This window comes from Leucoraja erinacea, chromosome 26, assembly GCF_028641065.1.
Source record: "Leucoraja erinacea ecotype New England chromosome 26, Leri_hhj_1, whole genome shotgun sequence".
In the NCBI taxonomy this organism is placed as follows: Eukaryota; Metazoa; Chordata; class Chondrichthyes; order Rajiformes; family Rajidae; genus Leucoraja; species Leucoraja erinaceus.
The window spans coordinates 24,037,192-24,059,163 of record NC_073402.1 but is presented as its reverse complement, the minus strand read 5'-3'; the positions used below and the strand labels follow the sequence as shown (position 1 = coordinate 24,059,163).

The 21,972-nt window shown below is 43.1% G+C and overlaps 1 protein-coding gene across 1 annotated transcript; it reads right to left on the bottom strand.

Moving 5' to 3' along the window:
* Positions 1 to 8,253: 8,253 nt before the first annotated feature.
* On the bottom strand, positions 8,254 to 19,556 carry LOC129709833 (transcription factor Sox-7-like). The gene is made up of 2 exons (XM_055656442.1): positions 16,866 to 19,556; positions 8,254 to 9,937 (listed from the first exon to the last, which is right to left on the bottom strand). Exons 1-2 carry the CDS (start codon positions 17,077 to 17,079, stop codon positions 9,138 to 9,140), a joined length of 1,014 nt encoding a protein of 337 aa, XP_055512417.1. The 5' UTR covers positions 17,080 to 19,556; the 3' UTR covers positions 8,254 to 9,137.
* Between the last annotated feature and the right edge of the window lie 2,416 nt (positions 19,557 to 21,972).

Genomic DNA, 21,972 nt, shown 5'->3' with positions numbered 1-21,972 from the left:
CAGGAGCAAAAAAACGCCCCAAAGTACTGGGAGTACAGTGCTCAGTGGGTTAAGCAGCATCTGTGGAGGCAAAATATGTCTGTTGATGTATCCGATAGAGACCCTGCATCAGGACCGAGAAGGAAGAGGAAAGAGTGGCAGTATATAGCTGGCGGAGTGCGGGGCTTGAGGGAGGTCGTGGTCGTCCAGCACTTTGTGTCTTTTTTACTCTAGTAATTGTCTGCAAGTTGCAGGCACGAGGATTGGAAGCAATGTTGTGTTTATACTTACAGTTTTAAATTGAACCTCATTGTGACACCCATCACAACTCTGGAAATTGCAAATAAACCATTAAGTTTCATTAATATTGAAGAGGAAGTGATAATGTCTAATGAAGTGAGAGAGATAATGAAATTGGTGCTAATTTAGACTTTCAATGTTCTGAACTGAACATGTTCAGACTGCTTATTTGGACTTTAGGGAAACAGCGTGGAAACAGGCCCTTCGGCCCACCGAATCCGTGCCGACCAGCAATCACCCCGTACACTAGCACTATCCTACACACTAAGGACAATTAACAATTTTACCGAAGCCAATTAATCTGCACACCTGTACGTCTTTGGAGTGTGGCAGGTGACCAGGGCACCCAGAGAAAACCCACGCGGTCACAGGGAGAATGTAAAAATTCTTGTACAGACAGCCTCGAGGTCAGGATCGAACCCGGCTCTCTGGTGCTGTAAGGCAGCAACTCTACTGCTGCACCATGTGCTGCCCTGTATAACAGAACATAGGACCAATATGTAGCCCTAAACAGGGTCAGTGGCTGTTCTTGAACCAGTGCTAGATGTAAGTGACAGTCTCTTCCAAAGATCCTACAGCGAGCAAGATGGTCCACTCGACGAAAAAGACGTAGTACGGTCATGGGCAGATTCATGGGTAATTTAAGGCCCCATTTCCGTAACCGGCTTCCATCTCCGCACCAAAGATCCCGTAGGACACTAGTGCGGAGACGGAAGCCGGTTACGGAAACATCCTCGTAAAAATAAAAGTTATTTGGTAAAAATCTTCTCCCCATTTTCAGAATTTTAATTTATTAACACAAACTGTTCCCCCGCAACGTTGATTACACCACCAGTCGGGTCGGGTCGGGTCCGGTTATGGAAATGGATGAAAAAAAGGCCCATGTTCCGTTCCGTTCCGTACTACACGTCAGCCCATTGCATTTAGCAGGAGTGGTGGTCTATCTTGCTCCGCTATAGGATCTTTGGTCTCTTCCCCAGGCAGTTTAAAACCAACACAGCTTTGTTATGGAGCTGAAGTCACAATAGGCCTAATCTGGGTAAAGGCATCATGTTACACACCCTGAAGGAACTCTGACAAGCCTCTGAGGCTCTAAGAACAATCCTACAGCTTCATTGGTCTACGCTACCAGTACTACTTTATATTTTAAGTTTGTAAAAATTAATTTGAATTCCTTGACCAACTTTGGTCGGATTTCAATCTCAGGATTCAATCTTATTGAGGTATACAAAAACACAAGATAAATAGGCAAGATGATTAGTTGCAGTCTTTCCCCCCAAGGTCGAGGATCCAGTACTAGACGGCATAGGTTTAAGGTGCGAGGGGATTGATTTAAAAAATATTTGAGGGACAATTTTGTCTCGCTGAGGGTGGTGTGTACAAGGATGAACTGCTGGAGGAAGCTGCAGAAGCAGATACAATGGCTAAATTTAAAAGACTTTTAGACAGGTACTTAGGTAGGAAAGTTTCAGAGGGATATTGGCAAGAGTCAGGCAAATGGGACTAGCTCAGCGATAAAACCTGTTCAGCATTGGCAAGTTGGGCCAAAGGGTCTGTTTCCCTGTTGTATGACTCTAATACAAGCAGAAAGCACTAATACATCCTAACAGTTTGCAGTTTGTGTCTATCTCTAGTTTGTTCCCCTTGTCAGATTCCCTGATCTCAGCTAGACAAAAGTGCTGGAGAAACTCAGCGGGTGCATCAGCATTTATGGAGTGAAGGAAATAGCCAACGTTTCGGGCCAAAACCCGTCTTCAGGTGAGTGTATTCACTCCCTAAAGTGTCTGATAATCTCCAGCACAACCCAGAACACCATATTAAAGGTGTCAAATAAACCATAGCTACCCGTAAAAACTAGTCCTGGCTTTATTCTATATTTTGATTCACTATTTTCTATTGTCTATTGTCAGACGTCTATGATGAGGTGATTTGCTTAAAACTTACAATAAATGGAAACTATGAAAGGTAGTTGATGTAACAAAGAGATGTAGAAACATAGACAATAGGTGCAGGAGTAGGCCATTCGGCCCTTCGAGCCAGCATCGCCATTCAATATGATCATGGCTGATCATCCAAAATCAGTACCCCATTCCGGCTTTTTTCCCATATCCCTTTATTCCCTTAGCCCTAAGAGCTAAATCTAACTCTCTCTTGAAAACATCCAATGAATTGGCCTCCACTTAACTTCTGTGGCAGAGAATTCCACATATTCACAGGGTGAAAACGTTTTTCATCATCTCAGTCCTAAATGGCCCACCCCTTATTCTTAGACTGTGATCCCTGGTTCTGGAATCCCCCAACATCAGGAACATTTTTCCTGCATCTACCCTGTCCAATCCTCTAAGAATTTTATATTTCTATAAGATCCCCTCTCATCGTTCTAAATTCCAGCGAATACAAGCCCAGTCGACCCATTCTTTCTTCATATGTCAGTCCTGCCATCCCGGGACTTAACCTGGTAAACCTACGCTGCACTTCCTCAATAACAATAATGTCATTCCTCAAATTATGAGACCAAAATTTCACACAATGCTCCAGGTGCAGTCTCATAAGTGCCCTGTACAACTGCAGGATGACCTCCTTGCTCTTAAATTCAATTCCTCTTGCAATGAAGGCCAACATGCCATTAGCTTTCTTCACTGCCTGCTGAACCTGCATGTTTACTTTCAGTGACTGATGTACAAGCACACCATGTCTCGTTGCACCTCCCCTTCTCCTAATCTGACACCATTCAGATAAAAATCTGCCTTCCTGTTCTTGCCACTAAAGTGGATAACCTCACATTTATTCATATTATACTGCATCTGCCCTGCTTCTGCCCACTCACCCAACCTATCAAAGTCACCCTGCAGCCTCATAACATCCTCCTCGCAACTCACACTGCCTCCCAGATTTGTGTCATCCGCAAATTTAGAGATGTTACATTTAATTCCCTCGTCTAAATCGTTAATATATATTGTAAACAACTGGGGTCCCAGCGCTAAGTCTTGCGGCACCCCATTAGTCACTGCCTGCCATTCTGAAAAGGACGCGTTAATTCCTACTCTTTGCTTCCTGTCTGCCAATCAGTTCTCTATCCATGTCAATACCCTACCCCCAATACCATGTGCTCTAATTCTGCTCACTAATCTCTTGTGTGGGACTTTGTCAAAAGCTTTTTGAAAGTCCAGATACACCACATCCACTGGCTCTCCCTTATCCATTCTACTTGTTACATCCTCAAAAATTTCCAAAAGATTAGTCAAGCATGATATCCCCTTCATAAATCCATGCTGACTTTGACCGCTCCCGTCACTGCTTTCCAAATGCGCCGCTATAACTTCTTTAATAATCAACTCCAGCATCTTCACCACTACCGCCGTTTTCTCTCTCCCTCCTTTCTAAAAAAGTGGGGTTACATTGGCTACCCTCCAGTCCATAGGAACTGACCCAGATTCGAGAGAACATTAGAAAATGATCACCAATGCATCCACAATTTCTAGGGCCACCTCCTTGTGTACTCTGGGATGCAGACCATCAGGCCCTGGGGATTTATCTGCCTTCAGTCCCAACAATTTACCTACCACCTTTTTATGACTAATGTGGATTCCCTTCAGTTCCTCACTCCCACTAGATCCTCGGTCCCCTAGTATTTCCAGGAGATTGTTTGTGTCTTCCTCAGTGAAGACAGGATCAAAGTGCTCGTTTAACTATTCTGGCATATCCTTGTTTCCCATTATAAATTCACCTGCCTCTGACTGTAAGGGACCTACACTTGTCTTCACCTTTTTACATACCTAAATAAACTTTTACAGTCAGTTTTTATATTCCCCGCAAGCTTTCTTTCATGCTCTTAATTAACCCATTTGTCCGCTTCTGTTGAGTTCTAAATGTCTCCCATTCCTCTGGTTTGCCACTTCTTCTGCCCAATTTATATGCCTCTTCCTTGGATTTAACACTATCCTTGACTTCCCTCGTCAGCTTTTTTTGCAAAGGAAGCAAGATTGTGCACTGCTACATTTTAAATCATCCAATGTTTTAACAGCTTGCTTTTCTGCTATGAAGCCATGTTTCAGATTTATCAAGAACCTGAATTGAAAACTTTTGACAAAAATCTAGTCTCAAACATAGCTTTATTTGATTGACGAACTATTGGGTCTCTGCACCTTGGGGCTGCATTTGTTCAGCTGGACTTTCAATGTGTTGCCAGAGTGTCCTTAACTCAATGAACTAATATCGAACAGAAGCCTTGACTAGTTACATTGTGCCATCAGTGATATTTCTAATGAATGGTGGCATTTGAGAAACCAGGCACATTTCCAAAGCATGTATATGCCCTTAACCACTGTCCTCATTTTGGAACAGGCGGTGGACGAGAAAACCCAAGAAAAAGGAGAAAGGAAAATATATCAATTGGCTTGGATGCATATTATAACTTGTCTCATTTCAAATTGCTTTGCATACAATGCATTACTTTGAAATAGAGCAAACAGCTGCAGATGAATAACAAGTTAAACAATTCTTGGTCATGTTTATTAATTGCAGAAGAGCATCCAGAACTGTCTTTCTTCTTTGGAACAACCCACTGGATCTTCTACAAATATTTTGACAGACACTGCCTCAATTTGATTTGAAGGAGGAAATATCAACCTCTCGCAACTCCCAGTGCCCTGCCCGGTAAAATCAGCGCAGCTTACGGAGCGAGGATTGAATTGAATGTGTAGGAAAGAACTGCAGATGCTGGTTTAAAGCGAAGATAGACACAAAATGCTGGAGTAACTCAGCGGGACAGGCAGCATCTCCGGAGAGAAGGAATGGGTGATGTTTCAGTTCGAGACCATTTCTTCAGACTGAATCAATCAGGTTGAGAGATTTAGGGCGAAATTTAGAGAACAAGGGGCCTGAAAGACAGAGGATAACCTGAAACATCACCCATCCCTTCACTCCGGAGATGCTTCCTGTCCCGCTGAGTTACTCCAGCATTTTGTGTCTATCTTCGAGGATTGAACTCAACTCTGACCGATAAAAGAAGACACTTAACAAATAATAACCATTTTGCACCCAATAAAGACTCACTCGCAAGATCCTTGACACAAAATGTTTTTTTTATTGTGAAAGAGTAATTAATGCTGGAAGTAAAAATTAAAAACAGTGAGTAAACAAATTTAAATCCAAGAAATGAACAACCATTACAGATCTGCAAATGATCCATTGACGTGTAATTTCATTATTTCCCCCCTATATGAAATTTTGGAATTTTCTAACACTATTGTTTCCCCTCCTGCATTTAGCGTTCAGGATGACCACTTATGCCCGCATGCATTGTTCATGAGGTTATAATCAATGCAGAATCGGCGATGTGGTCCAAGGTTGTTCTTCTGGCAGTGCAAGGTGTGAACATGAATGAAGATAAATTGTTGCTGGTGTCTAATCATATTTTGCTGACAGGCATGGCCAATGGACAAAATTCCCTGCTTTTGATATGATTCACCATCCATGGGCATTTCTGTTGTCTTTGTGCTCCAGGTCTATTCAATAAAACAGGTAAACCGAGAGAAACCTCCATCTCTTTGGGATTCCTGTCATTGTCATTGACGGGATGAGCCACATCATCATTGGTAGTGACACGGACTTTGCTCTTTAGTAAGAACATCTTTAGGAATCACAGGAAAGTTTGGGAGTGGAGAATCAAGAGCATAGACCGCCAAACCAAACTCTCATGAAGCAAGGCTCTTCCAGTCCCCTCCAGCCCCACATTCCCCCAAGGTATCTGAGACGGCACCCCTTCAATTCTGTCCTCTTCATCACACTAGCACTTAATTGCTCTTGCATTGACACTTGATCTTCCAGCTTACACTTTATTTTAAATTCTAGAATTTCCTAAAACCTATAACTCTCCCTTGTCCTTTAAATCCCTCTTTAAACATAACTTTTTTTAAAAACTAGGTAAACACAAGGAACTGCAGATGTTGGTTTACAGAATAAGTCATAAAGTGCTAGGATCAACGGTTCAGGCAGCCTCTCCAGAAGCAAGGGTGACGTTTCGGGTCGAGACCCTTGGGTCTGACAATTGGGTCTCGACCCAAAACGTCACCCATTCCTTCTCTCCAGAGATGCTGCCTGTCCCGCTGAGTTATTCCATCATTTTGTGTCTCTCTTCGGTTTAAACCAGCATCTGCAGTTCCTTCCTACACAATAACTGGGAATAGTTCCCTGACATATTCATGATCTCAATGGACAAATTTGAAGCATGCAATATCAATTTTTCCCTCTTGTTTGAAATGCCTTGATATTTTGATTTCTTAACCGCATGAACCCAGTTTAAGGGATACAGCTGCATGGTGATTATACCACAGGAACAGTATCTGGAGCCAGGACTATGAATCAGGAATCACGAGTTTGAATCCTATTATTATTGCTGGCAAAGTTTAATTCAGATAATTATAACATTTGGGACATGAAAGCTGGTGTCAGTAGTTTAGTTTCTTTAGAGATACAGCGCGGAAGTGAGCCCTTTGGCCTACCGAGTCCGTACGGTCCAGCGATCCCTGCACATTAACACAATCCTATGCACACGAGGGACAATTTACAACCAAAGTCAATTAACCCACAAATTTGTACGTCTTTGGAGTATGAGAGGAAACCAGAGATCCCGGAGAAAACCCACGCAGGTCATGGCAGGTCATGGAGAGAACGTACAAACTCCATACAGACTGACCCATAGTCAGGATTGAACCCGGGTCTCTAGTGCTGTAAGGCAAGAACTCTACCGCTGCACCACTGTGTCGTCAGTAATAAACACCATTGAAAAAATCAGACTGGTAGAAAAGCCAAACTTGGTCATAAATATCCTTTACTAAAATCCACTTCTGGTCAACTCTAAAAAACCTTATAACCCTGGGGCATTTCGGGATGGATACCAAATGCCAACCTTGATACCGTCATCTACATCCTGTGGATGAATTAATCCTAAAAAGTACAATAAACTGGAGAATGATTCCAGTAAAATAGTGAGACAGGAATTCCTTCTGGTTGAAGTATAGGTCCACGTGGGAATGTTGATCATCTTGTGGTCCTGGAGAATGTGGCTTGATGCGCAGAGATCTTAGTGCCCAGAAATTGTATGGACTGTGTTTGGACTGAATCTTCCCCTATAATTCTTATTCACACACAGCTATGTTTTGCACATCCAGAAAGCACCTGGACAAAGACTACACTGCCTCTCCTATTTTAATACCTGCTCAGATATCATCTATTTTTTTCTTTTCCAAGCCTCAATATTTAAACAACAGGCGGTTCTTACATTGTGAGTATATCAACACTTTCAGACACCCATGTACTGCCTCTGCCCATCCCACCACAACATCTATCCAAGTCAAACTCACATTATTTAAGATTGGGCTGCAGCCAACAACCTCGCTCAAAGACTAAGGAATAGGAAATCCACCAGAGAATTAAAACAAAGGGTAATTCCATTACTTTTTGTAAAACATTGTCTGAAGAAGAGTTTCGGCCCGAAACGTTGCCTATTTCCTTCGCTCCATAGTTGCTGCCTCACCCGCTGAGTTTCTCCAGCAATTTTTGTCTACTTCCAATATTCCATACTTTTTTTCCCCTCTTACTTTCAACCATCATATAACTCTAAACCAAGGGGTCCCAACCTGGGGTACATTGTACCCCCATGGGTAAATTTCGCCCACTCAAGGGGTAAATTTGTTGATTCTGGATTTGTACATATTTTTTCTCATTGACTGACTGTGTTTGGTTCTGGTATACCGGTATCTGTTCATCATTAGTTGTTCATAAATAAGTGAAATAACATTGTTATGTGCTATTAAAATTGCCTGGGGTAAACAGGACGAAAAAGGTTGGGAATCCTTGCTCTAAACCAAGCAACTAAGCTGCTCCCAACATCACTGCCTGTAGGAAAGTGATTCACACTGACTTGGCCACCAAACTTATCCGTCTAGCTGCATTAAGGAGACCACATTGTCGCCTGATTATCTCAATATCATAGTTTATTCTCCCACAAGACTATCCTTTCCAGTCGAAGCGTTCCCTGGGAAAGATGGGATGAGAACAAGAAGAAAGAATACACATACTTTCCATTGCAGGAAACATGGCAACAAGTTACTCACAGAAAGATCCCAAAGCATCAAGGTATTAATAAAATTATTATTTAGGTGTTAACTGTTGGATCAGGATACTGGGAAGAAGTCCTTTGTTCAACTTTAATCATGCCATGGGCGACTACAAAAGAGCACCTAAGACGAATAGGGCTTAATTTTAACACAAAGTGCTGGAGTAACTCAACAGGTCAGGCAGCATCTCTGAAAGACGTGGTTGGGTGATATCTTAAAGATTAGGACTATTCAGAGGAAGTGTCCCGATCCAAAACATCACCTCTCCATGTCTTCCAGAGAAGGGTGGTGAATCTGCAGAATTCTTTCCTACAGAAGGCTGTGGAGGCCAAGTCAATGGATATTTTTAAAGCAGAGATAGATAGATTCTTGATTAGTACGGGTGTCAAGGGGTTATGGGGAGAAGGTAGGAGAATGGTGTTAGGAGGGAGAGATAGATCAGCAATGATTGAGTGGCGATGGGCCGAATGGCATAATTCTGCTCCAGTTACTTATGCCCTTAAGCGCCATCAGATTAGACTAGTCTCAAGAAGGGCCCCGACCTCAAGCATCAACTCCAGAGATGTTGCCTGACCTACTGAGTTACTCCAGCACTTTGTGTTTTCTTTTAAACTAGCACCTGCAGTTCCTTGTGTGCACATTGGGGTTCAGTTTTAACTTCATTTCTGAAAGATGGCACCTCTGAACAGTATAGTTCTCTTTCAGCATTGGTAGAAAGAGTCCATCAGTAGCGGTGTGTCAAATGTATCTGGAAATGGTACTGTAGCAGGCTGTATTCACATCGGCCAACACAGACACAAGGTCTGTTTCAGGAACGTCGTTGCTACCAGCGACCTTTTCAGTCAGTAGATGGCCAATTGGGTCAGACCAGGAGTCATTGTTCAGGTACTGGTCAAACTCGTTACGATCTACATCTGCCAGCAGGTCAGAGTAGCACAGGTTGTCCAGGACTTCCATGTCATTCACTGGTTGTATGGTTTGGGAGCTCTGAAAACAACTTTGGGCCAAGTTCTCAAGTGAGCGATATGGTTCTGCCATTTTGTGACAACAAAATGTTGCATCGTAAGGGGGAAGCACCGGGGTCATTTGATAGGACTGGTGGCAGTACAGGCTTGCATCGGGATGAGGAAATCCATAAACTGGATGGGATAGTGGACATGCCAGCGCACATTCGGTTTCAGCTGCGCGCTCATGTTGAGCAACGTGCCCGCAGGAAGATGGAGGAGTCCTTTTGTCCGACGGGTGAATCTCCCGCTTGCCGGATGAGTTCAGCTCTGGGGGTAGGTGACGGAGAGCATACATGTCCATCACCTGTTTGCTGACGGGGAACTTCTTGTCCTGATGAACAGTTGATTCCTGCCGTTCTGTGCCATCCATGTGAAGGGAGACGCCATTTCGGTACGGGCCACGGGTTTGGTTTTTCCGACGTGGCCTGTACTTGTAGTTGGGGTACTCCAGCATGTGTTCCACTCGCAGCCTCTCCGCTTCCAAAATGTATGGTCGTTTCTGCACCACGGTCAGGGATTTCCAACAGCGCCCTGGAAAGTGAAAGGAGACACATTGAGCCGGACTGCAGATGGTGGCACAAGGGCGCTGTAAGAAAACCAGTGTCCCTTTATAAAGATCATTTAAAAGATGGAATGATACAACATGGAAACCGGCCCTTCAGCCCATTGAGGGGGTGGGAGATTGCAACCTTCACGTGGTCCACCCTGTTTCGACAAATGCAATCAACCTGGCGCGCACAAACAGAAGATCAAACAGAACAAGTTGACTTACAACTTTAGGCTGTGCACGCCACACACAAGAAGATGGACAAGCCCACTGAGTCCTTGTTGTACATCGATCACACATTCACAATAGTTCCATGCTATCCCACTTTAAATATTCACTCACTACGCGCCAGTGGCAATTTACAGAGGCTTTCCTGCATCAGTTTCCTGCACGGAAAACCTTTGATTTTTGAAATTCCCATCCTTACGATCCAATCCGATCAAGATCTCCTCCCGGCCCATCTTTGTAATCTCCTTCATCCCTTCAAGTCTGATCCCTTCAATTCAGGACTTATAGGCCCTAAACCTTGAAATTCTCTCCCTCAATCTCCTGGCATTCTCTCATACTCAACCAAGAATTGCTCACCTGTCCTAATATCACTTAACATGCCTTAGTGCCAGCTTCTGGCTGGTGAACTCCTGCAAACGGTCTAGCCCCTTTTAGTTACCCACAGTAAAGATGATATACACATTAATACCTCTCTTTCATTAGTTCTGAGTTCTGAGTTTAGTTTATTGTCACGTGTTCAGAGGTGCAGTGAAAAGCTTTTGTTGCGTGCTAACCAGTCAGCAGAAAGACAATACATGATTACAATCGAGCCATCCCTGGCATACAGATACATGACGAAGGCAAAAATGTGAATAACTTCTAGTACAAGATAAAGTATTCTGTTTAAACCAGTATCTGCAGTTACTTCCTACACATAAAGTCTAGTAAAGTCCACTCAAAGATAGTCCGAGGGTCTCCAATGAGGTGATGACAACATGATCATTAATCTAAGCGTTTGGATGTCACAGAGTCTGATTGCTGAGACGTCATTTAACCTGAACTGCAAAAGATCTCAGACTTGGATCCTTTTGTCATTTCATGTTCATGTTCACTAAATGGGAGATGCGTTTTTATCCTTTTTCGAGCAAAGCACGGATAAGGGACTGTTTCCATGCTGTCGGACTATGACTCTATTGCTCTCTATTTACAAAAAAAATCATAAACCAATCTGGATCAGGCATGCCAAATGTTGTCCTAATTTCACCATTTCCTGACTGTCTTACATTTGGCATTGTCATATTTCTGTTCGTAAATTGAATCACAAGACTTTGCAGCACAGCAAATCATTTGGCCCACCACGCCATGTTTGCTCTTCAAAACAAAATGTTCAATTAATTGTGTTCTGGCACATGTTCACGCTCCCGCAATATTCTCCCCTCAAGGATTAATCCAATTTCCTTTTGAAGGTTATTATTAAATTAGCTTCTGTTATTCTTTAAAATTCTGCACTGCAGTTCAGAACATTTCATGTTTCAAAAAAATGCCTCATCTCCCCAATGGCTTATTTGCTCTTTACATGGAATCAGAACCCTTTGGTTGCTTGCCTTTCTGCCATCGAGACACTTTTTCTTCTGACAAAAATCTTGATTACTTGAATGCTATGGAATAAAATATTAATGCATTTGTATATTTTCCATTCTGAAAGATGACCCAGAGTTATTTTCCTCGTCCATTTCTATGCAGGACTGTAGTTGGTTGATGGCAACACAAGCCATTTGACAATAGACTATAGACAATAGATGCAGGAGTAGGCCATTTGGCCCTTCGAGCCAGCATCGCCATTCAATGTGATCATGGCTGGTCATCCCCAATCAGTATCCCGTTCCTACCTTCTCCCCATATCCCCTGATTTCGCTATTTTTAAGAGCCCTATCTAGCTCTCTCTTGAAAGCATCCAGAGAACCGGCCTCCACCACCCTCTGAGGCAGAGAATTCCACAGACTCACCACTCTCTGTGAGACAAAATGTTTCCTCGTCTCCGTTCTAAATGGCTTAATCCTTATTCTTAAACTGTGGCCCCTGGTTCTGGACTCCCACAACATCGGGAACATGTTTCCTGCCTCTAGCGTGTCCAGAGGCCCTTTCTCTGGATGTCAAAAAACATCCAGAGAAAGGCTCACTGTAAGCCTTCCATTTTCCTTTTCTGTATGGCAGAAAATTGTATTTGTAGAGAATAGTTCTGATGTAGTAAATTGTTTTCTCAGGACAGCACGGGACAACACAAAACAAACTTGTGTAACAATTTGCCAAAATGGAGAAAAATTGGAGAGATGAGTCAAAAGGAATTCCAGAGCTGAAGGCAATGATGGAGCAAAGATACTGTAAATCAGGACTCCACTGGAATCCAGAATTCAAGAAGGCAGAGTTTTCAGAGGTCTGTGAAGTAAGAGTAAGGTACAGGATTAGCGCATATATCCATAGACCAATGTGGACAAAAGGAGAATTTTATAATTAAGGCATTGATTTACCAATATCAAATCATAAGGGCAGCATGGTGGTGTAGCGGTAGAACTACTGCTTAACAGCACCAGAGACCCTGGTTCAATCCTGACTATGGATGCACAGAGTTTGTTCGTCCTCCCCGTGACCTGCGTGGGTTTTCTCTGAAATCTTCGGTTTCCTCCCACACTCCAAAGGCGTACAGGTTTGCAGGTTAACTGGCTTGGTATAAATGTAAAATTGTCCCTAGTGTGTGTAGGGTAGTGTTAATGTGTGGGGATTTCTGGTCAAGTGCGGACTTGGTTGGTCGAAGGGCCTAGTTCCGCGCTGTATCTCTAAACTAAACTAAGCTAAGGTTAAACTAAATATGTCAGGGGGGGGACAGGGGATGATGAGCAAGTGGAATGGTACTAGTGTAAGAAGGCTGTTTTTATCTTGAAGTCAGTAGTTTGCATTCATACCATTATCAAGACTGACAGTGAGTGGGGGGAAATGCAGTCCAAGTTTGATCCAGTTCTCTCTGTCAACTTTCTAAAACATTTTTGCAGAAAAACAACACAGCCGGACAATACTACAGCTATTGTCTTAGGCTTAAGAAGGGAAATTAACAGTTTAAATTGGTGACTTTGTACACTTGGATCCTTGTGATGGTCCTGTGGCCAAACAGTCTGCCAACATTCAGACGAAGTGGGATAAGATAGATCTAGTGTGAACGGGTGATCAGTGGTCAGCATTGAGCCTGGGCTGAAGGGCTTGTTTCCATGGTGCATCTAAACTAAACTAAAATATAAAGGACTTAAAGGATGTATTTCTGCAATCTATCATCATCAAACCACTAGACTCAATGTCCCTGCTCACTTATTTTAGCATTATTGCAAACATTGTATGACTATTTGGATGATTCTATAACTTAACCGTGTATGACTCTATCAGGTGGGACCAGCAAGCGTAGATGGGATGTCGTGGTTGGCATAGACATGTTGGACCGAAGGGCCTGTCTCTATGCTCTATGCCTCTATGACACTCTAAGACATTTAGTGCCATTTGCACCTAGTTTGTGAAAACCAGTTCAATAGTCAAATTGCTGGCCTGGAGAAGATGGCCACATAACCGAGCCAGATTTGTGTACTGATAGCTGAATTTTTATCATTGTTATTTTTATTATTAGACAATGAATTAGAGCTGGCTGCAAGATGGGGAGGTACGATGGGGGTTGGATGTAGTGGTGGTTAGGTAAATCTATGCTGAGTTTTCTTATCACTATTCTGCAGTACTGGACCACATGTGCACCACAACTCTTTGTGTTGATCATCCAATTCAATGGAAGCTGGGAACATCAACTTCTTGAGCTACACTACTCACTGCCTTAACTAACTGAGACATCAGCAGACTCCTTTACCCAGAAAACATTCATGCAGCTGGTATGATGCTCAATGATGGCTGCATTAAAATTCAACCAACAGAGAAATTAATGTTTAAGAGGGAACTGCAGATGCTGGAGAATCGAAGGTTACACAAAAAAGCTGGAGAAACTCAGTGGGTGCAGCAGCATCTATGGAGCGAAGGAAATAGGCAACGTTTCGGGCCGAAACCCTTCTAGATTAACCCAAATTAATGTCCTAATCCCAATAAAGAGTCAGTATTTTTCAAGGATGTTAGCCATGAATCAATGGCCTGGAATCAGAGGGTCATGTTCTAAGTGACTGCTGCGTTCTCAGAGCTCTCAAAATTCAATGAGATGTTTAATAAAAGTTGTGCTTAGTTTAATTTAATGTCATGTTCATCGAGGTACAGTGAAAATCATTTGTTTAAGAAGGAACTGCAGATGCTGGAAAATCGAAGGTACACAACAATGCTGGAGAAACTCTGTGGGTGCAGCAGCATCTATGGAGTGAAGGAAATAGGCAACGTTTCGGGAAACGTTGCCTATCTCCTTTGCTCCATAGATGCTGCTGCACCCGTTGAGTTTCTATAGCATTTTCATGAAAAGCATTTATTGTATTCTCTGCTAGATAGATGTGATGGACTCTTTTTGACTATTTTGAACAAGGTCATGAGAATTGTCTCCAGTATTTTGATCTTCCAGCTAACATCACTAAAATACATTACCCCGGCTTACTAATATTGCTCTTTGAAGAATCTTGCTAAATTTAAATTGGCTTTGCATTTCTTAAAAATGTACAATGATGGAATAATTACATTATATATTATACAGTATCTATATTTTATTATTATTAAAGTTTTATTTCAGTCACAGGTCCATATACACATCAAACAGTACAAAGAATTACAAAGATCCATTAAGAAATTGCATATTAGCCTAAAAATAATTATATATTATATCACATTATATCATATTATATCAAATTATATATTATATCACATATTAATATGACATAGTAATATTATACATATATTATATTATAGTGTTATATGTTATATATTATACAGTGATTCCTGGAGTAATTCCATTATAGATAACTTTGGATATCCAAATTAATTTTATTTAATATGTTTAGAGGTCCTAGAAGGTGTCATGGATTTGCAAGTTCATTTATTTACTTTTAATACAGATGTTTATTGAAACCAAAACTCTAATCAGTTTAGAAGTTTACTCAGAACTGCAAACGCTACCTGTGCATATAAAGATATTTGGGCAGCCTCAAGGTTTGGGTATTTGCACATGAAAATTCATATAAACATGTATGTTTGTGCATGCACGTCAAAGTATATGTTTGTCATGCTTGATAGTAGAAAAGGAAAATGTTGTCTTTTCTCTTTGAAAATGGCACGGTCAGTATTCTATAATGTGCAGATTCTAAAGACTAACATTGCAGAAAAGAAGAAGGTTATTCTTTGCGGAACGCTTTTAGCACAGCTAACCACTAATTGTAGAATTCAAATGAATCATATCAAAGCATTGTTGCATTCAGGAAGAGGCCATTCAGCCCATCAAATGATCCAGCTTCTAGTAGAGCAAGATCCATTCACTAATTATTTTAGCGCTATAAATCATTCTTTCTCACCAACTTCCTCGTTATTTTATCTTTTTTTTAAATTATTTTGGGCCATTTTGCCCATGGAGTCCAAACAGACTCTCAGAACAATCTACTAATCTGCATTCTATTTGTAATCTATTCTCTTGCACCTCTTAATTAAGATCAATAATTCTCCCACAACCACAAATTATCCCACAAACAATGAACTTTGTAAATTTTCCCTGTGACCTCGTGGATATCCTTCGACAAATTCCTCCCACATCCCAAAGATGAGCGGGTTTGCTGCTTATTTGGCCTCTGTAAGATTTCCCCAAATGAGCAGGGAGTGGATGAGAAAGTAGGATATCATCGAACTGGTGTAAACGAGTGTTGGATGGTTGGTATGGAATCAATTGGATGAGGCACCCATTTCCACGGTGTATCTCTAAACTAAACTAAACCACCCACACCAGCAGTAATTTTTCACAGCTAATTAATCCAACAATCAACATATCTTTGGGATTTAACAATTCCGCCTTGAAGGAACTCATTGATGCCACTCATGCAGTCAGTGAAATGCATATCCATTGAGTCTGTCCAAAGCAAGCATTGTCTGCGAAGGGCGCTCAGCATCGCCAAGGACTGCTCTCACCCCAACCACAGACTGTTTACCCTCCTACCATCCGGGAGGCGCTACAGGTCTCTCCGTTGCCGGACCAGCAGGTCCAGGAACAGCTTCTTCTCTGCGGCTGTTACACTACTCAACACTGTACCTCGGTGATTGCCAATCACCCCCCCCCCACTCCTCCCACCAGGAAAAAAATACTATGACATATGCACGTAAGTAGATTTATTTATTGCTCATATTTATGTCGCTCTTCTAGGGAGATGCTAACTGCATTTCGTCGTCTCTGTACTGTACACTGCACAATGACAATAAAGTTGAATCTGAATCTGAATCTGAATATAACCGTATAAAAATATAACAATTACAGCATGGAAAACAGGCCATCGCGGCCCTTCTAGTCCGTGCCGAACACTTATTCTCTCCTAGTCCCATCTACCTGCACTCAGACCATAACCCTCCATTCCTTTCCCGTCCATATACCTATCCAATGTATTTTTAAATGATAAAATCGAACCTGCCTCCACCACTTCCACTGGAAGCTCATCCCACACAGCTACCACTCTCTGAGAAAAGAGGTTCCCCCTCATGTTACCCCTAAACTTCTGTCCCTTAATTCTCAAGTCATGTCCTCTTGCAGATCTCTGTATATATATGTAACAGAAAGCCATCACATCTTTTCTACAAAATGTCAATTCAATCCTGTGTGGTTCTTGAAATAGCCTTTAACTAGAAGAATTTCCCTCTGTCCATCTATTCCAAACCAATCTGCCCCCACAGTACCAGACCAGGGTTTTTTTACCCCACTCTTCCGATCCTTACCTAACAGTTTGCTGAGCTCCGTATTCTGAAGGTTGGGGTTCTGCAGAGATAACCTCTTCCTCTCATCTTTTGCCCACACCATGAAGGCATTCATCGGCCGGGGGATTCGGCTTATGGCTATATGGGTCCTGCAATCTCTCGGCTGGTCAAATGTCTTCGGGGCATTCATGTAGAAAGCACCAGTGTTGGCGTAGTCTGTAGAAGCAGCCTTCATTCTTGCAGACAGACTGGGAGAATGGCCCGCACTCTCACTTCTCGTGTGAGCAGAGAAATCATCCAGAGGTCTGGACTGGAGTTTTTATAAGGCTCCCCTTTGAACGGGCTCCTCCTATGTTCCATGCAACCCAATCCGCCTATAGCATGTTGACATAAACAAAAAAGGTCTTGAAGAACCTATTTGGAGATTTGCTAATTAGCCCATTGTACCAACATTCTCATGCAAATTTGTAAAGAATCATTGTCAAACCTCTTCAGTTCAAAGTGCCCATGATAAATATATTGAGAGGTAGTTAAGAAAGGCATGTGAAAAGCAGGAGCCCTCGAAGTAGAGGATTTCTGGCTAGAATTGTGCTGAATTCTTACAAATTTGCATGTCAAATTAGCAGACTTTTTCTCATGGCTCCGTGCCCACGTTTATGCAGAAAGACCAGCCCACAATGGAGCTGTGATCTTCCACTTAATGTCCATTCAATGAAGGGATTGCATGTGCAAGATAGGAGTGTGAACAAGCACGCACGAGCAACCTGTTGTCCTGTGATCAACTGGTCATCTGAGATGTCAAGTCAGAGTGAGGTGGGAAGAGTTACAATTTAGCTTAAAAATGTGCGGAACTCCAGCCATTCTCCACTTCAACACTGTCACAGTTCCAACAACTACCAACAACTGGAGAGCCGATCAGAACAACTACCTACCTCGTTGGAGACCCTCGGACTAGCTTTCATCGGACCTTACTGGCTTTATCTTAAACTAAACGTTATTCCCTTTATCATTTACCTGTATACTGTGGATTGCTCGATTGTAATCATGTGTTGTCTTTCCGCTGACTGGTTAACATGCAACAAAAGCTTTTCACTGTACCTCGGCACACATGACAATAAACAAAACAGAACTAAACTAAACGAAACTAAACTAAAATCAACTGAAGTCACCCCATCAAAAGTCTGCTTACCCACCACACCACCTCCAGGTCCCTCAGATCGGCCGACTTGGGGTTACTGAACATCCCGCACGGTCTAGGCATAAGCTCAGGGGCGATCGCGCCTTTGCGGTTGCAGCTCCTAGACTGTGGAACAGCATCCCTCTTCCCATCAGAACTGCCCCCTCCATCGACTCAAATGAGACTTAAAACTCATCTTTACACTCAAGCCTTTCTTGACGTCCTCTGAGCCAGGGCTATATGTATGTATTTATGTATGTACTTAATCTATGAACCAATGTTGTATAACGTTAGTACCTTCACCAATGTAAAGCACTTTGGCCAACAAGAGTTGTTTTTTAAATGTGCTGTAGAAATAATAGTGACTCGACTTAACTTGACTGGTAGAACACCACAAGGGGTAGGACCAGTACAAGTGTCTTGTCTCAGTGTTAACATGGCTGCTCAGGTAGATGGGTATTCAGGAGTAGCTACCAAGGCTGAGTGTACCAAGGCTGGCTTATGTGATGGCAAGGACTCTCTGATTTGCAGGCTATTTCTGGGACACATTTGGAGATGGACATCAAATGTGCGGGTTTGTAGGTTAATTGGCATTTGTAAAATTACCCCTAGTTAGTAGAGAGTGGATGAGAAAGGGAGGTACCTGAACTAATATGAACGGGTGATTGATGGGAGATGTGGACACAATGGGCTGAGGGACCCGTTTCCATGATGTTTTTCTAAACTAAGATTAAAACTAATAACTACGAGTCCTAAACCCTTTAATATCTCCATTGTTCCCAGCTACTGAAAACAATTGCTGAACTTTCTTCCTTGAATCTAGAATGGTTTATCTTACATTTCCTTATTTCCTCATTTTATCTGCCACTATCATTAATTCTATAAATCAGTTTTTACTGATCATGCCGCATAAAATCACCAAATTTGTATCTCCTTTATTTGGGTCAATGACATTGTGAATACCTCTGGCCCAAAAAATCATTGGGAACTACCGAAAATCACAGCAGCTAATCGGAGAAGGCACCCATAGTGTCTATATACATAGAGATTTTTATAGACATCTATTCATGTACAGTATTGTGTTTTATTGATTGGATGGCATGCAAACAAAAGCTTTTCACTGTATCTTGGTACATATCTTGGAAATAAGGGAGTTAGATGTGGCCCTTGTGGCCAAGGGGATCAGAGGGTATGGAGAGAAGGCAGGTACGGGATACTGAGTTGGATGATCAACCATGATCATATTAAATGGCGGTGCAGGCTCGAAGGGCCGAATGGCCTACTCCTACACCTAATTTCTATGTTTCTACACGTGACAAAAATAAACTAAACTAAACTAGAATACATAGAAGCAATGTACACACAGCACAGTGGCGCAGCGGTAGAGTTGCTGCTTTACAGCACCAGGGACCTACAATACGATAGAACTTTATTTATCCTAGGAGGGAAATTGGTCTCCCAACAGTCGATCACGGTGGTCACGGTGGTGCAGCGGTAAAGTTGCTCCCTTACAGCGAATGCAGCACCGTAGACCCAGGTTCGATCCCGACTACGGGTGCTGTCTGTACGTTCTCCCCGTGACCTGCGTGGGTTTTCTCCGAGATCTTTCCTCCCACACTCAAAAGATGTACAGGTTTGTAGGTAAATCGGCTTGGTAAATTAAAAAATTGTCCCTAGTGGGTGTGGGATAGTGTTAATGTGCGGGGATCGCTGGTCGGCACGGACCCGGTGGGCCGAAGGGCCTGTTTCTCCAGGGAAACGAGTGGTGGTGCCATCGAGCGTGGCAGCCTCGCCAGCAGCTGTCTGTCCTTTCATTCTTTTTTTTATTTTTAGTCTAAAAGTTTGCCTTTGGAGGTCTTTTAGTCTTTTCTATGTGGGGGGTGGGGGCAGTGGTGGGGGGGGTTAATAAGGGGGAAACCGTCTATTCAGTCACTACCTGGTCGATTATGCGTCTTTTCTCCGAGCCGCATCTTCGCCCCTTCATCGCGGCTTACCATCTGGATTGGTGCGGCCTTTCCTGCCGGAGACCGGCCAGAGCTTCAGTGGCGGCGCAGCGCTGAATTCCATCGCGAAGCGGGCGATGCCTTACCGGGATCGCCGTGTTGGAGCTCCGGAGTGTTGGGCCTGCCGACTTTAACACCGTGGAGCTGTGGTCTGCGGAGCTTCCAGCCGCGAGCGGCGCTGACTTTAAACATCGCGGAGGCCTGGGACCTTTCGCTGAGGATCCCCAGTGTTGGAGCTCCGCCCAGCTCGGCCTGTGGACTTCGGGAGCCGCAGTCTCTCCGGTAGGAAGCGGCCGAGACTCCAAGCCGCTGAGAGTGTTCTTCCGTTCCGATGCTGGAGCTCCGCTCATCCGATCATCCCGGCGAGAGGGCCTGAAACATCGGGCTGCCGTTGCGGCAACTGCGGAGACCTCAATGGGCCCCGACCACGAGGGGGTGAACAAGAGGAAGATGACTGAATTGTGTTGCCTTCCTTCACAGTGGGAAACATTGATTCCACTGTGGGGGATGTTTTTATGTTTTATGTTGAATTCTATGGTGTTGTATTTATCTTATATATGTGTTGCATGATAACTCAAATTTCACTGCTCCAATTGGTGTATGTGACAATAAATGTCCTTTCTGCGCTGGATCTCTAAACAACAAGATACATGAAACATGAAATTAACATGACGAGTGGAAAGTCCCGGATTAGGATGTGCAAAGAGTGGTGGTGGTGGGGGGTGAAAGGGGAGTCAGTCTACCCCACCGCAGAAGGGGGAGGAGTTATACAGTTTGATAGCCACAGGGGAAAAGGATCTCCTGTGGCGTTCTGTGCTGCATCTTGGTGGAACCAGTCTGTTGCTGAAGGTGTTTAAGAAGGAACTGCAGATGCTGGAAAATCGAAGGTAGACAAAAGTGCTGGAGAAACTCAGCGGGTGCAGCAGCAGCTATGGAGCGAAGGAAATAGGCAACGTTTCGGGCTGGCCTGAAACTTGCCTATTTCCTTCGCTCCATAGATGCTGCTGCACCCGCTGAGTTTCTCCAGCACTTTTGTCTACCTGTTGCTGAAGGTGCTCCTCAGGCTCCTCATGGAGGGGGTGAGCTGTATTGTCCAAGATTCTCTGCAGTTTGAGGATCATCCTCCCGTCCAAGGCCATCTCCAGTGAATCCAACTCTGCCCCCAGGACCTGGTTTGGTCCTGACAACAGGTGCTGTCTATACGGAGTTTGTACGTTCTCCCTGGATTTTCTCTGAGTGCTCTGGTTTCCAATGTTTTAGTACAATTTTTAAATTGTTGCTCGTGTATAGGATATTGCTAGTGTACGGGATGATCGCGGGCCGGTGCGGATTCGGTGATCCGAAGGGCTTGTCGCCACGCTGTATCTCTAAATTCTAATGTCTGAAATAGCCTTTTGATAATGCTGTATAATTTACTGAGAGCTGCTCACAGCTTCAAGTAGTGAAGGAAATGGGTGCAAATTTAACAGGTAATCATTGCGAAGGTGAAAATGTGAGGTTGGTCGTGCAGAAGAAGGAGAATTGGAGGAAGTGAGATTGAAAGTCAAGAATGGCAGGATTAGAAGAAAGTGATTTGCTGGGAACAGGTCTTGCAAAGTCAGGAAGCCAAGCTGAACATGAATGGCCGAGAGAGAGCAGAATGAGTGCAGATCCAGGAGAGATGAATCTGAGGACAAGTTAGAGAAGATGCCAGCAAAATCATTTCCATGGATATATGAAACAAAGATTGTGGGATTACAGGAGAAATGATAGACCATATCATTTTCTTAAGAAGATAGTTTCTTCCCAGCTGTTATCATGCAACCGAACCATCCTCTCAACAACTAGAAAGCGGTCCTGAGCTACCATCTACCTCATTCGAGACTCTTTGGCTATCTTTATTCAGACTTTAATGGACTTTATCTTGCACTGAACGTTATTCCCTTCATCATGCATCTGTACACTGTGG